This window comes from Pterocles gutturalis, unplaced genomic scaffold, assembly GCF_000699245.1.
Source record: "Pterocles gutturalis isolate BGI_N339 unplaced genomic scaffold, ASM69924v1 scaffold3624, whole genome shotgun sequence".
NCBI classification, from domain to species: Eukaryota; Metazoa; Chordata; class Aves; order Pterocliformes; family Pteroclidae; genus Pterocles; species Pterocles gutturalis.
Genome location: NW_010127913.1, coordinates 1 through 14,930, shown reverse-complemented (window position 1 = coordinate 14,930; position 14,930 = coordinate 1). Strand labels below are relative to the sequence as shown.

The 14,930-nt window shown below is 44.5% G+C and overlaps 2 protein-coding genes across 2 annotated transcripts in view; one reads left to right on the top strand and one right to left on the bottom strand.

The window, feature by feature from the left end:
- Window positions 1-440, top strand: part of NDUFA3 (NADH dehydrogenase (ubiquinone) 1 alpha subcomplex, 3, 9kDa) — a 696-nt gene extending 256 nt beyond the window's left edge. Inside the window, exon 2 of the mRNA XM_010079417.1 lies at window positions 419-440. Within this exon, the coding sequence (XP_010077719.1) occupies window positions 419-440 (22 nt within the window). The remainder of the gene's footprint in view (window positions 1-418) is intronic.
- Window positions 1-9,884, bottom strand: part of PLA1A (phospholipase A1 member A) — a 17,391-nt gene extending 7,507 nt beyond the window's left edge. The window contains exons 1-6 of the mRNA XM_010079416.1: window positions 9,772-9,884; window positions 7,809-8,010; window positions 5,899-6,076; window positions 5,212-5,320; window positions 2,005-2,106; window positions 1,051-1,140 (exon numbers count right to left, since the gene is read on the bottom strand). Of these exons, the coding sequence (XP_010077718.1) occupies window positions 1,051-1,140; window positions 2,005-2,106; window positions 5,212-5,320; window positions 5,899-6,076; window positions 7,809-8,010; window positions 9,772-9,844 (754 nt within the window). The 5' untranslated portion in view covers window positions 9,845-9,884. The remainder of the gene's footprint in view (window positions 1-1,050; window positions 1,141-2,004; window positions 2,107-5,211; window positions 5,321-5,898; window positions 6,077-7,808; window positions 8,011-9,771) is intronic.
- Window positions 9,885-14,930: the final 5,046 nt, after the last annotated feature.

Genomic DNA, 14,930 nt, shown 5'->3' with positions numbered 1-14,930 from the left:
CCCGCCCCCCCCCTACCCGGGGGGGGGGGGGGGCAGCATCTGGGACCCCCCCAAAAAATACAACATTTAGGTTCTTATTTTATCTTTTTTGCGATCAACACGCTGGAGGGAAGGGATGCCATCCAGAGGGACTTTGACAGGCTTGAGAGGTGGGCTCATGCAAACCTCATGAAGTTCAACGAGGCCAAGTTCAAGGTCCTGCACCTGGGTCAGGGCAACCCCAAGCACAAATACAGGCTGGGTGGAGAATAGATTGAGAGCAGCCTTGAAGAGAAGGACTTGGGGGTGCTGGTAGATGAGACGCTCAATACGAGCTGGCAATGTGCACTTGCAGCCTGAAAAGCCAACCATGTCCTGGGCTGCATCAAAAGAAGTGTGATCAACAGGTCAAGGGATGTGATTCTTCCCATCTACTCAGTTCTCGTGAGACCCCACTGTGAGTACTGCATCCAGCTCTGGAGTCATCAGCACAGGAAGGACATGGACCTGTTGGAGCAAGTCCAGAGGAGGGCCACAAAGATGATCAGAGGGCTGGAGCATGTCCTGTATGAGGAAAGGCTGAGAGAATTGGGATTGTTTAGCCTGGAGAAGGGAAGGCTCTGGGGAGACCTTATAGCAGCCTTCCAGTACCTAAAGGGGGCTACAGGAGAGATGGGGAGGCACTCTTCATCAGGGAGTATAGTGACAGGGGGAGAGGTAATGGCTTTAAACTGAAAGAGGGTAGATTTAGATTAGCTATTAGGAGGAAGGTTTTAACTGTGAGGGTGGTGAGACACTGGAACAGGTTGCCCAGGGAAGTTGTGGATGCCCCATCCCTGGAGGGGTTCAAGGCCAGGCTGGATGAGGCTTTAAGCAACCTGGTCTAGTGGGAGGTGTCCCTCCCATGGCAGGGAGGTTAGAACTAGATGGTCTTTAAGGTCCCTTCCAACCCAAACCATTCTATGATTCTATATCTGCCCTGACTGTAGCAGGAGCTGGTTTCCAAACAACATTTTCACAGGCTGCTAAATGGCCATGAAAGGCCTTTGCTTGGCCACAGTGTGTTCTCACCTGCAGAGATGAATCGGGGGCATCCTGGCTGATCTTTGCCTCCATTGACGAAATAATCGATGTGGCCTACAGGAATCCGGATCCCAAAATCTGGAAGGAGGTGAAATGCTACTTCATTCTTACACTTGGCTCTTCTATAGGCTTTACCCTACCTGATGCTTGACAGGCCCCAATAATTGGTTGAATATTCGTTGTTCTGGACCCAGCTCCAGTGCTGGAGGCAGCGAGGACAGATTTCCTGTTCCTTCCTACGTGCCTACATTGTGCAGGTTTGCTGCATGGAGCAGAGTGCTCCAGGCCCTGCCATCAAAACGACTGGGAACTACAGCTTTATCACCACCTCTGTGACTCAGGTTCTTGATTTCGTATAAAGGAGAACAAAACTGACCACAGCCTTAATGGGGGATAATGAGGAACGATTGAGAGTGATGTTGGTAGACCTTTTCATGATCTCCAGGCAAAAGGTGTGACTCAAAGGCACCACATGATTCTCTAGCACATGTTCTGCCTAGTAGACCTTAAGTGCTTTAGAAAAGTTACTCTGCTGTTGGTTTGACTCAGTTACACTGGCACTTGCAGTGGCACCTTTTTCACATTGGGTAGGAAAAAAAAATAAAGTGAAACCAGACATGTAAATTCCTTCCAGGTGGTAAAAGCCACGCCAAGCTGGTTCTGCATAAACTCACTCTGCTGTAGCAGGGTTAAGGAGGAAATATTTGCTGGAAAATTGCCTTCTGCCTAATCTCCACCTGTCTGTTGCTGTAAAGTGCTCTGGGGTATGGATACCTGCCAATGAGTTCATCATTAAAGCCTATCTGATCAAGAAACATCCTTAGAGTGAACCTGAACTCATGGTAATCTAGCCTAAAAGGGACAATGACCTACACGCTCCTTGGCCATAATGATGGCCGGAGGAACAGAAGCAAAGGCTGAAGAAGATGGAAGCCAGCTTACTGTCAGCATCGGTATGAATGGCTTCCACGAAGAGGGCATCCCCAGGATCCAGGCGCTCCTCAGGACTGGCTCTGGTGTACTTAGGGCCTGCGGGATCCAGGCCTGTAACAAAATCAAACACCTCAACAACAAGAGCTCTTCAGCCCCTCTCTTTCTTATTTCTGAACCAGTTATTTGATCCAAAACTGTAGAAATGTTGTTAGGCAGAAGTGATAAATTATTCCCAGGTCACACTGATTATGCTCCAGAATGGTTACTGCCCCCGCTAACTTCCAGTACAGCTTCCTTACATTGTCCTCCACTGTTCCACTCCCCTTTAGCAGTTTTGTACCTTCAGTTTCTAGGCTGTAAAGAAGCCATGACTGAGGCTCGAATACCTCTGACAGAATTGGTGCAGAGTGTCTTTTGGACTGCCAGTGAAAGAGAATCAAGCTCGTAACACCTTCCCTAACTGTACTAGTCACCTATATTAGCACTAGTCTGAGAAATATCACTGAAGATCATCAGTTAGGTGATGAATTCAGCATCCAGGCATTAACCAATCCAAGCATTACAAAGGTTTGATATTATCAAACATCCTTAAAGCAAAGAGGCTTCTGAGCCCTCTTCTCACAAATAGAAATGCGTCCTTAAGCAGCCGTCTACATTTTTGCCTAAAACTTGCTCCTAGAACAACTTCCGGGGAGTCAAAGGAATACAGAAGATAATCCTTGGCAATGCCAAGGAACAAGTTGAAGATCTCTTTTTTGTTTGGCCTGGCTGAGGTTTATCCCGTTCACTTTTCATATAAAAGTAATCTGTCAAGATTTTTGTCACTCCCCAGGTAACAACAATATTTTAAGAAGCAGCTCTGTTCCACATGCCACTTAGCCTCAGAGCTGGCCAGTTTCACTGTTTTGGACTCAGTCCCATTAATTCTCTACGGAGAACACAATACCAACAATACACAAACTGAAGTGTCTGCATTTTTGACGGGGGAGGGATGGAGGAAAAGGGAAAGAAGTAAAAAAAATAAATCCTTCCTATTCTTTCTATAAATAAAAGCTAACAATGGGACAAGTGGTCAGAAGAATTTAGTGCTTTAATTTTTCTTCTGTGTTCTTTAATCTTGACACATACAAAAACCTGAGAGGTTCCCCACCCAGTCCTACAGAACAAGTTTTAGTTAAAGGCTTCAAGAGACAGTGAAAAGTGTTATTCAGTATAGCCTAAAGTTCTTCCTGAGGAGGGAGAAACACCTACTATGAGCAGCAGTCATTTCTAGCACAGCTCCAAGGCAAGCATTTTTCTGTCCTCTATTCGCTATGCCTACCTCCTCCAAGCACAAGCTGTATGAACTCCATTGAAATGTACATCCTCAGCATCTAAAAAACCAATTCACTGAAGCTATACTGTATGCAGTTGAATTCCCTCAGGCTTTTTCATTTCCGCTGTAAGAACTGAAACAAATTGCTCTTTAGTGATTTTGGATATGGGCTGTTCATTCCAGTTCCTGTAGCATTTGCTTTCCTGCTCAAGGAGATATCCACAGGAACAGGCATGGGTTAAAGAAATGCACTTCACAAAAATAAAGTCTGTGCTCTGATCTCCAAGGCTCACTCTGGTTTTGCTCCACAGCTCTTTTTAGTTGATTGAAAATACTTTAGCAAATTATGGCTCTAGGATCACATTGCTCTGTGTGCGTATGCATACGTGTGAGGAGGCAGGAGATGAGATCAGACATATCTTGGGTCTAATTCCACCTGTATTCAGGATCCTAAATCTGAACTGGAACCTTCAATGTGCAGTTTGCCTATGAAATCATAGGGCCATCAGGAGTGAAGAGAAAGGGTTGTCTTCTAGCACTCCTAAAAATTAATGCAATAAATAAGTCTACAGAGCTTTTATTACACATAGACAACATAAACAGGAAGAGTCTGTGACTATGAAGTTAATCACCATGGTTTCCTGGGCAAGTGTCTGCTTCTGCTCATCTGAAGATCTTGCTGATCTTAAAATCCTGGTGCAGGAGAGTGGTTACTCCAAGTCTCTCCTAATGTACACTTTCATTCACAGCTTAAAAAAGAGCCCAGCATGAAACTTAACTCCTGGTAAGAAATGCCTGTATTTCATGCCATGTAGGTAGCTGTGACATGTGAAGGCTGAACCAACATTTCTCTGGACTGCCCTGCTGAGGATCGTCCTTGAGGACACCTTTGTGAGGCAGACCAGCATGAGCTGAGGCAGACTGGGAGCTGTGGTCATCTCTGTTCCTTCTTGGTGGCGTTCTCCCTCCTATCAAAATTAATCTCCATCCCTGGGGATTCTCAGAACTTGACAAGACCCTTGACAACCTGATCTGACTTAGAAGCAGCCCTGCTTTGAGCAGGTAGGTGGACTAGAGACCTTTCAAGGTCTCTTCTCACCTAAATCATCCTGTGATTCTATTCATGCTCCATACCTAAAGGCTGACAAGGCCCTGAGTCAACCGAAAAGCTCTAAATGTCATGATCAGCCCCTCAGCATCTGTCTCTGTAATTCCCCCACTGTAACCTCTTCCTCACACCCAGGAGTCTGGCTCTTTGTATTTAAGGTCAGCTCTGATTTGGTACAACTGTGTGCCTTAGAACAGTCTACTGTGAAAACAGTTGACCTGTGGGAGAGAACAGCAAGAAGCCTCATCTCAGGCCTCTCAAAATTGGCTCAGGCTCTTGCCTTTGGCCCTTGCCTGCTCTGCTCTTATTTCCCAGACACAGTAGGACTGAATCCCTTGTCAGAGAAGCCACTGCCCTTGCCTATCTTGCTGTCACCGTTGGCTCTCAGCTTACTTTTTCCTGCAGAGCAGCTCACTCTTGCTGCTCCCACACAACATGTATTGTGAGCTTTCATTTTAAGAACCACAGAGGTATACATGCTATAAAGTGGTAATGAAGCATGTGGGTATTGAGGGTTTTCATTAGTCACAAGGCATTGTAAGCTCACACCAATCTGAAGAGTGGAGCAGAGGTGGAAGGACCCTTTTGAAAATACATGCATTCTTTTGGTGGTGTGGAGGGGACTGATGGCTGGAAAGGCATTGTCAGGCTCTTCTGAAGCCAGGAAAAAGCCTGCAAGCTTGGATCTGATGAGTTCTTATGCAATTAAAAGTCACTGTGGATGACTCCTCTTCCTTGCTCTTTCATTCTCTCCCTTGAAGAGCAGGTGAGGACCCAAGACACGGTTTTATACCTGTTATCCGTCCCAGCTGACCGCCATGGAAGTGCCCCACCAGGCCCCCAACATGCGCACCAAGGCTTACTCCAATGATGTGGATGGATGTTGCTGAGACGCCCAAGGCCTGCAGATTGATGATAATACAAATAAATGTTGCTGTAGCAGAAAGGTGAAATACTCTGCCCCAGCCCATGAAGCAGCTCTGTAACTCTTCTAATACAGAATTGCTTTTGAGGTGTATGGTGGAGAACCAAATAGATGTGGGAATGATTGGTATTGTCTTTTCTGTTTTTCAGAGTCTTTCTTCAGCCCAAAGCAAATACAAAATAGCCTCAAATGCCATCCCCTGCAACTCCCTGAACAAAATTTCCAGGCAGAAGAAGACAACTGTCCAGTGAAGCATGGACCTGAGAAAACCCAAGACATCCTGCAGGTTTGTCCCAGGATGGAGAGGCAGCTGACAATTGGAATGTTTTTCCAGAAAATGTCAAAACTCAAAGAAGAAAAACAGTGGGATGCTCAAGCCTGGACTGAAAGAGAAGGAAAAAATAAATCTATTTCATGCTACACGGCTCTCACTCTGGAATAAAGAGCCCATGTGTCCAGCTCCTGGAGACAGCAGGTTGGGAGCAGTTCTCTGCATTGTTTGCATGAATGATGTTCTCTGGCCATGCTCCTCACTGTAAATGCAGAGTAGCTTACCAGGAGCTTGCTGATGAATTGTGAGATGGAGAGGGCCAGCTGTGTGACATTTTCCACTGCTGAGGGATAGGCTCCTGTAGACCCATAAACCCAGTCTACTGCAATCACGTTCACCTGGCTTCTGTGCAGTATGGCATGGACAAGCCCTTCAATCCAGGAAGGTTTGGTACCCAAAGCCCTGTGGAGTCATCAGAAACAAGCATGTTAGTTGTCTCCCAAAGTAGGGCATCTGTCAATATGTTGTGCACCAGCCCACTGGTGCTGGGCTTCACACATCTCGCATTTTCCAACCTTAATGATTCTATGATTCTACGAGGTTGTCAGACAGTTGCTGAAAGTTTTTTCTGGTGCCAGACATGCACACCTGGCATTTCTTTGTGGTCGTGTAATAACATTTTCCAGAATGTGCTGATTCAGAAGTCAACCAGATGTTTTAATGAGCGAGATAACATTTGCAGGGCTCAGGCTGAGATCTCAGTCTTGCTGTGGTGCTTCAGTTAGCCACCACAGAACCCATTTGGATTAAGTGAGATGACTAGAAACACCTGGATCCTACTCTGCAGGAAGTACTTGGTCAAATCACCTAGTCTTTCACTCCTGCATTTCCTCTTCTGTAAACAATTAAAAACAAATTCTATACCCAAGAATTCAAGGAAAACTGAGGAGGCTGTGTCCTACCCACTTCCCCTAATACCACCTGGTGGGGGGGTGCTATGTCACATGAGGGCAACCGCTGTTTTTCTGAAAAGACCTAGCAGCATCTTCTGTGGTTTCATCCTGGTCTTCTACGCAGTTTCCATGCAGGCTTTCGCACATCAAAACAAATAATGTTATATGGTCACATCTGGCTGAAAAATGGCACAGTAAAATAAGCTTGCAGAATGGTGACAGCTTAAAAAAACCAGGCTCAAATCCCTACAATTTCAAGAACAGATGTATAACGTGTCTGGCAGGGCTTCTAAATGGCTGACTAATCCAGGCTGTTGATAAATCAGGACATGAGCTCCAAGGAGACAATTTAAAGGGTTAAGAATCTTCAAGAAAAGGCTTCTTAAATAAAAATCATCACAGAATCATAGAAACCTAGTGCTGTGGTTTGAACCCACTCAGCTAGCAGCAAAACATCACACAGCTGCTCACTTACCCTACCCCTTCCTGGGGATGGTGAAGAGAATTAAAGGGGTAAAGGGAAAAGAGACTCATGGGTTGAGATAAGAAGAATTTAATAACTAAACTACAATAAAATTTAAAATAATAATGATAATAATAATAGTAATATATACAAATATACAAATGAGCGATACACAGAGCAACTGCTCACCACCCCGATGACCAAGGCTCAGCCCGTTCCTGGCTAACGATTCCAGAGCAGGGAGACTCCCAAAACCACAATCCCAGAAAGGAGATAAGAGCTGGAGAGTCTGAGAAAGCGAGAGCCAACTGAGAACAAGATGAACCCAAGACAGGTGCAACCCAGAGAGAGAGGGCACTTCTGGACAGAGCTTCCAGAAGGAAGGAAGGAAGGAAGGAAAGAAGGAAGGAAGGAATGAAGGAAGGAGATAATTTCCTAACTTTTTTTAGGTTCTAAAAAATGTGAAACATATGAAATGGGCAGCTAGTCACAAACTGAAGGACTTTGTTGTTTTGTAATGAGGGTTGTCAGCAGCATTTTCCATGCCTCTGCCCCTGGCCCACCAGCACTCTCCCACACAATTCCCAGGTCCAGTTTAGGGCTGAGCACTCCAGACTATTTTTAGGAGGATTTTTGCTCACAGACACTCTGCTGAGGAGATGAAGAACGTCACACAAGCAGGAAGCTTCCGCATCAGCCACACCCAGTGCTTGGGAATGCCCTAGTTGTGTTTAATTTACCAGTAAATGCTTAGTCACAGTGCTCTTCTTTCTCTCACCTGAAGCCATGGATTATGATCTTGGTTTCCAGGCTGCTGTTGAAGCTGGAGTTCTTGATGCCATTGTCAGACAAAACTAGCTCTGCGCAGCTGGGGCTTGAGGAGGTGAACAGGAGAAACTGGACCTTAAGTTTACTGCCCCGCAGGAGATTTGCTGTCTGGAAGTCAGTGCAGTTACGCCCTGAGAGTCTGTCTGTATTCCCTGCAATGAGACAGAGTGAATAGCATATTTAGTCTGCATCTGTGCAGTAGAAAAAAAGCTAATTCTAATTCATGAGGAAAATGAAAGTAACAATCTCGCTTCTATTGATAAAGATTAAGAGGATAGAACATAAATTAAAATCAGCCTATTTTGGAAACTTTCTCTGTCTGCTAAAGTTGTTTCTGTCCCTTGATGGAATTCCAGCACTGGCTGGGGAAGATAGCAATGGATGTCACGGTAGCTTTGGCTTCACAGAGTTGTGTTACTGAGACGCAAATGACATTCTGTTGGGTTTTTTCCCCAAACCAGCCACATACACAAGCTACTAAGTATATTATGAGCTGGCTGTTAGATCTTTAAAAACATAGTTGTCAACAGGTAGTCACCACTGAATGGGGATAGCTCTGTTCATATTCTGGTAGGTGTAGCAGAAGGTACAAGTCTGACTGACAATTGTGTCAAAAATCCAAAAATAAGTATGAGAATGCCGATGACAAAATCTGTAACTTCCTGATTGATTCATTTACTGGATGAAAATGCCTTATGGGAAGGAAAAGGCAGATACTGGAAGGCACTTTGATCTAGACAGGAAAAAAATATGAAGCCTGTAGCTAGTAAAAAACTGAGTAAATTTAGCCTAGAAAGCAAGCTTGGAAGTTTAGCAGTATGTATGGCTAGCAGTATGTACAGCTAGGTAATCCACAGAAGAGCTGGATTCTCCATCTTTCATCATTTCAGAGGACTGGCTGCTCTTTTGGAAGGCTTGTTGAAGGTAAAATGTTGGACTTACTGAAGGACTAATGGGGTGAAATTTATCGACCTGTGATGAGCAGGAAGCCAAATAATTGATTACAGGATCCCTTCTGACCTAAATAGTGTTACTTTATGAACTGGCATAGTTACATCCTTTTTCAATGACACTGCATGCACCTTCCCTTTTCTGGACTGGAGGAAGTGAAACTACCTTCAATCTACACGTACAATAAAATAAAAATTAAAAAAAAAACCCAAGCAACCAGCTTTCTAACAGCTGGCTGTTCTCATAGAAGATACTTTACACTAACTAAGCAGAACATAGCCTAAGGGTCAGCACAAAGAAGTGAGATTCAACATTCAGATTCCCCCTTGTGGGATGTGACTATCCCTTCCTGTTTATTTTGGCCTTCCTGTGTACTGAAGGCAAGAGAGAAACAGACATTCTCTGAGATCAATTCAGAAAAAATGCAGCTGATTAGCCAGCTTAATTAGCGAGGGCAGGTTCATGCGAGCACGGTGCCTGTCAAATGGCGTAAGACTGGGGGATTTTGAGTAAAGGTAAGACAGGAGGTGCACTGCTATGAAGCTGCAGGTGATGTGGGACTGTAGTGATGGTCACAAAAGCAGTTTTCATTGACAGTACAATTAAAGGAAGAAATGGAAGTGTGGAGTCTATTTTCTCTCAGCTACTGCAGATTACACGTGCTAAGCTTTCAAAGCAGGAGAAGCCAGTGACAAAGGTCAAGTGGTCCCTTTTCTGCTTCCTTACACTTCAGGACAAACCTGGATCATTCTCTTAAATCGGGTTAGTGGAATTAAATCACTGAGACTGATTGAATCAAAGCATGGGAGAAGAAAGGACTGTTCTTGCACTACCCTTTTTCCTGGCATCTAACTAGATTATAGCAAGGACCTCTTGACACACAGGTTGTTTAGGGAGAACTGAATTCAGATCCTTCTATGTAAAACCTTCAGTCCCATGCCAGGCACTCTTGTCTTTCTTACCTGCTTGTGCTGAGCTGAGCAGCAAGAGGACAGCAAGAACAATGAGCGGCTTTCTCTTCTGATCCTCAACCATCTTCCTGTTAGTCCACTACAAGTACAAGGATTGTCCAGGGAAAAACAGATGTGGTGGGTTTGATCGATCAGCTTGAGCTCTGTTAATGATAAACCAGCCTGTGCTCTTTTGAGAAAAAAGGGTAGGGGCAATCACCTCTGCTCTTGTTTGACCATTAGCCAAAGCCTGTGTCAGCAGAGGGCTTCACTGACTTTTTGGTTAAAAAAGATGCTGACACCCCTTTCCTCCCTACCTCCCTTGCCTCCAGGCAAACTTCTCACTTCTAAAATCAGCTAGTGAAACCAGTCCCAACAAGCAACAGAGTTACAGTGCTTTATCCTTGCCACCTAGACCTGTCTGCCAAATTTTTACTGGGGACACTGATTTGTCACAAGGCTTCACAGTAAGCCCATTCCAGGAAGATTCATACCAGCCTTGCATCTGTGTATTTTCCTATTGCATTGCTGTCTCTTTCCTCTATTTCTGCTTTTGGTCAGACTCCTGTAACTGCCAAAGAAGGCAAAGAAACAGATTGCTTCTGAAATTGAGGGGAAAGACGGGCTAAAATGCAGTGGCCATACAGTGGCCATACTGCTGTGATATGTTCAGACTGCACATTTCTTAGGGCAGGGACACTCTTCCTTTGGAGATGGCATTTCAGAGAATACAGGAAACAAAAGGATGATCTCAGTAATACACCAGTATCATAAATATGCAAATAGTTTGAACAGATCTTTGAGTAAAAAACTTTACTGCTTTGCTGGAAACAGATGGAGAATCATAAGGGCACAACCAAATGCGTATCTAGGAGTCGGTCACAGGACATTCATGAGATGGCAATACCACCTCATCGGCTGTCTTAGACTTTCAGACAAGGGCACACCTGTTTTCGAAGTCCCATTGATGGGTGTTGGTCCTCTTGCAGAAGAACAAGGCAGCTTTGCCCTTGACTGTGTTATATGGTAAGAAATGTAAGGAGCAAAGGAGCGTTCCCTGTCCACGTGCTATTCTACAGCTGCTTTGTTTGAACAAAAAAATTAAGAAATTGCTTCAGTCTGATCAGAAAGATGACTAAATACCTTTCCAACAACATCAGACATTATTTTCCATTAAAATTATCTGCAATAGCAGTCATTTCCTTAGCCCAGTTTTGTGTTAGGCAGAAGATCTTTTTTTGTTTCCAAGGCACTCCTGAGAGAAATTTCTCCAGTTCTCACAGGGAAGTTAGGCAGCAACAGCTGCCTGGCCTGGAGGGCTACTGAAGCCCTGCCCCATCTGCATCCTTCCATAGACACATATACATTCTCATCCTGAAATACTTGGCTCCATGATGAAGCTGGCTTATTGTCAGACAAGTAGGTTCTTACCGTCTCTTCAAATATGCGATTGAGTTTGCCAACCCAATCAATTTTCAAAGATTGAAAGCTGTAATGTGAATAGCCAACTCCTGTCTTCCAGCTCACTATTCATCTGTCCAGCCCCAGCACTAGACTCATATTGACTCACAGACTGTAAGACAAAAGCCCCTAGACTTGCAACTCGCCCGCTCCTTCTCGTTATATCCACAAATTACACTGATCTGGACAATCTCTCAATCAAGAAAGAAGGAAATAAACTTGTGAAACCATACAAATAGGCAATGACATTTCCATACGAGCCTCCAGAGCAACAGCGTAATTGTGAAAATGACAAATTTCTTAGTCTAAACCAAAGTGGAGCACCTAAAGAAAACCAGTGAACGCTTCTTTCAATTTTTTATTTTAAATTATGGTAGTAAGCTCTGCTCTTTGTAGCAGCATGCAACTGTTACTCTTTGCCAAGTTCTATGGAAATTTTGAAATGCCATTTAATATAAGGTAGGCAGCAGTATTTCAGCCTTAGAGTAAAACAAACCTGTGGCCAAGGTGTGCACATCTGATTTCGTTTTGCACTGCTATTGTGGATTTGCAGAGTTGCTAAACGACATCCTGGTATGCTAAAAAAACCAAACAAACCAAACTTCTTCATTAAATTAAAAAAGATGTTTCCTGAGCAGTTTTTTTCTGTAATCTCATATTTAGTAATACCAGGAAAACTTTTTGTTATATCAGCACACTGTGCTGTTCCCTCATGCAAACTCAGCCACTCAGTTCCTCTGCGCTTACAAAACGCTTTTACCAGTAAAACTATTTTGGCGTGAAAAGTTTCTTTTTTTTTGTTTGTGAACTTAATTACTCAGTAGCTACAGTTATATTAGTTTAGAAACTTAATGTTGCTGCCACTTATTTTTCCTTCTGAATGGGGGTGATTATAATGGCAGTAGGAACACTGTTGCAAAGACTTTCAAACCACGTTAGATTTCTTTTAATAGTTCCTTACAGCATACGATCATGAAACACAGTGTGATTCACTTGAGAATGAGTCACAGATAACGAAAGCAAAAAAAAAAAAAAAGATTCTATGCACAAATTCTTTTAATTAAAAAAAAATTTAAGAAAATTGTGCTGTCTGCACGTTCAAGCAAATGCTGAAAGTGCCCAACTCAGCTGAAAATACCATTTCCTCACCCACAAAGCAACAGCTGGCAGAGGCATATAAGCACTGCAAATGTCCACTTGTCAGGTGGAAACCTGAGCACAGGAAAATTCACTTAAGAATGGAAAACTGTTCATTAATAGATTAATATAATGCAGTCAGGGTAGCAGTGTGGCACTTTGGGGGAAACCAAGAGCGAGGTAAGCAAATTATGACTATTTAAAACCACTCTCTCTGGTCTTTGCATTTGAGAGAGGGCATAAAATACATGCAGAGCTTAGCTCACTGTACATTGAGGCCTGGATCCACCTTGCTTCTGGAATACTTGATATCACAGCTCCTGTATTTTCTGCCTTTTGCCTGTGGGGTAGAAACCATGGCTTTATGTGAAACGCCTAGGCTCCTATGTATTGTTCCCAGCATTGATAGAGGAACTGGGTTTAGCTCTCAGCTCAACAAAAAGTGATTCAAACTCCTGACTTTCAGAAGAGTGTCCTAACTGTGACATAGTAAGAAAACGTTAAAGAATGACTTGGCAACCGAGGAAGGGAAAACATGGGCAAGTCAGATTGGATACTCAGAAAAGGAGGAAAACCAGTCATATTCTTGAGTCTTTCACGAGTCCTTTGTGGACCTTCTATCTAGTATGACTGTGTAAGTATGCACAAGAAGGGACAATGCATCCTTGCCACATATCCCTGTAGACTCCCCAAAAATAGAGGAGCCCAAGTGAAGGCACCAGCCACCAGGCTCAAGAAATCTCTCACTTTCTCTGCCCTGTGAAGCCCTAATCATCCTCTACAACGTGGACCAGCTTGGTAGGAAGAACTTAGCCCTCCTTTGAGTGCATGTGGGTGACCTCCTGTGGTTCCTTCCACCCTAAAATAATCTAAGTGAAAGTGTCAGCCCCGGCTTCAGATTTCTCTCTGCTAACCCTGAAGATCTCATAATCTACAGGAAAGTTGTAGTGTGCAAGGAGAGAGGTGGCAACCTCCCAGCAACAAGATTCAATCCAAAGTCTGTGACATCTTGGGAGGACATTTTCCCTGACAAAAGGACTAGTCACAAGCAGAGAACAGCTGCTCCTGCCACCAGGACACAGCAGGAAGATGGCCTCATTACATTTCTGGTGTAAACACTGCACCTTGGAGCCTTCACAAGGTAGGGAGCTCCCTTTGACACTTGACAGAAATAGAGAACAGAGGGGGAAAGGGAACAGAGGGACAGAAAGGCTTGTTGTGGGTTTCTATCACTGAGAAAAAGGAATTATGGGATGGGCTAGACTCCATTTGGAAGGAAGTTACTTGCCATGTCGTTCCAACATAGCTATGGAGAATAGATCAGTATTATTCTGACTTTGTGAAAACTGAACGAGATAGCATTGCTCAGCCCAAAGTGCAGTGTCATTCTAGCTCATGCTGCAGCCTGCAGTGATGAAATAAAGGAGCTTACAGCAACTCCTAGAAGGAAGGAAAAAAAAACACTGAGCATTGGAACATCTTCAATGTTGATTTTGGAAGGTCCTCTGGTTAGAGATCTCCACAGTTGCCAACTTTTTTTTTTTTTTTTTCTAAACTGCTATAGGCACTGCTTCATGAAGAGTGGAACTCCAAGTGGTGGTGAATTGCCTGGCGCAGCTGCTTGGCAGGGAACATATGGGCCAAGTGCTCTGGGAGAGAGCCAGCTGATCCAGCACTACTGCCATGCTGGTCTCCCCTGGGACAGGCAGTCGAACCCCTGGGAACTGAGCATGCTTTGAGGCTGTAACGTCTGCAGCTGCACCTGCTGGCAGCTGGATTCTTCTCAGCCGGGATAATGCACTACGAGTGGGATGCAGGGGAAGGAGGATGCAGTACCCACTCACAGCAACTCACTGCTGTGGGAAGAAAGCTGGCTTATGGCTGCCACTGGAGTGTTTGGCAGAGCAGCAATTTTTCAATAGTTGCTGAGCGTTCATGTTTCCCAAACTGTTGTGGTATTTTCCCTTTCTGCCTCGAAAACACTCTGTCATGTCAAGAGGCCAGTCACCCAGGAAAGGGAATGTTAGTTTTGTGAATGGGCTTCTGGGCAGCTGGTATTGAAAAGAAAGCCCAGAAGTCCAAACTCATTTCTGTTTCATTTTTTACCTTCACTCAGGCAGAAGGGTCACCCCCAGAGATGCCAACCCACCCTTGGACGGCGTCAATGAGCATGGCCAGGCTCAGCCTTGAGCTCACCCCTCAAACAGAGGTATTGCCAGGTGTCCCTCAAAGAAAACCGTGGGCATTCTGGGGAGCACTGGTGTCAAACACTAGGTTTGACACATACTAGGTTTAGATGACCATTATCTTCTGAGGCATGTTACCTGCTGAAAGGGGTTCTCCCCCTAATCTGTGGGGCTCCCACTCCACTCAATTAAATTGATTTAAATTTAGCTTTTCAATCAGCAGAGCTGCACCTTCACCGCCGAACAGCGACACGACAACTTCTGCCGCTTGCTGCAGGGGCGCCTCACGAACCAGAAACCCCCCAGCCCCTCCCTGGCAGCCGAAATCCACCCAGAGATGCCGGAGGCGGCCGCTAAGTGAGAAATCCCCTTTTCTAACGGTGGCCC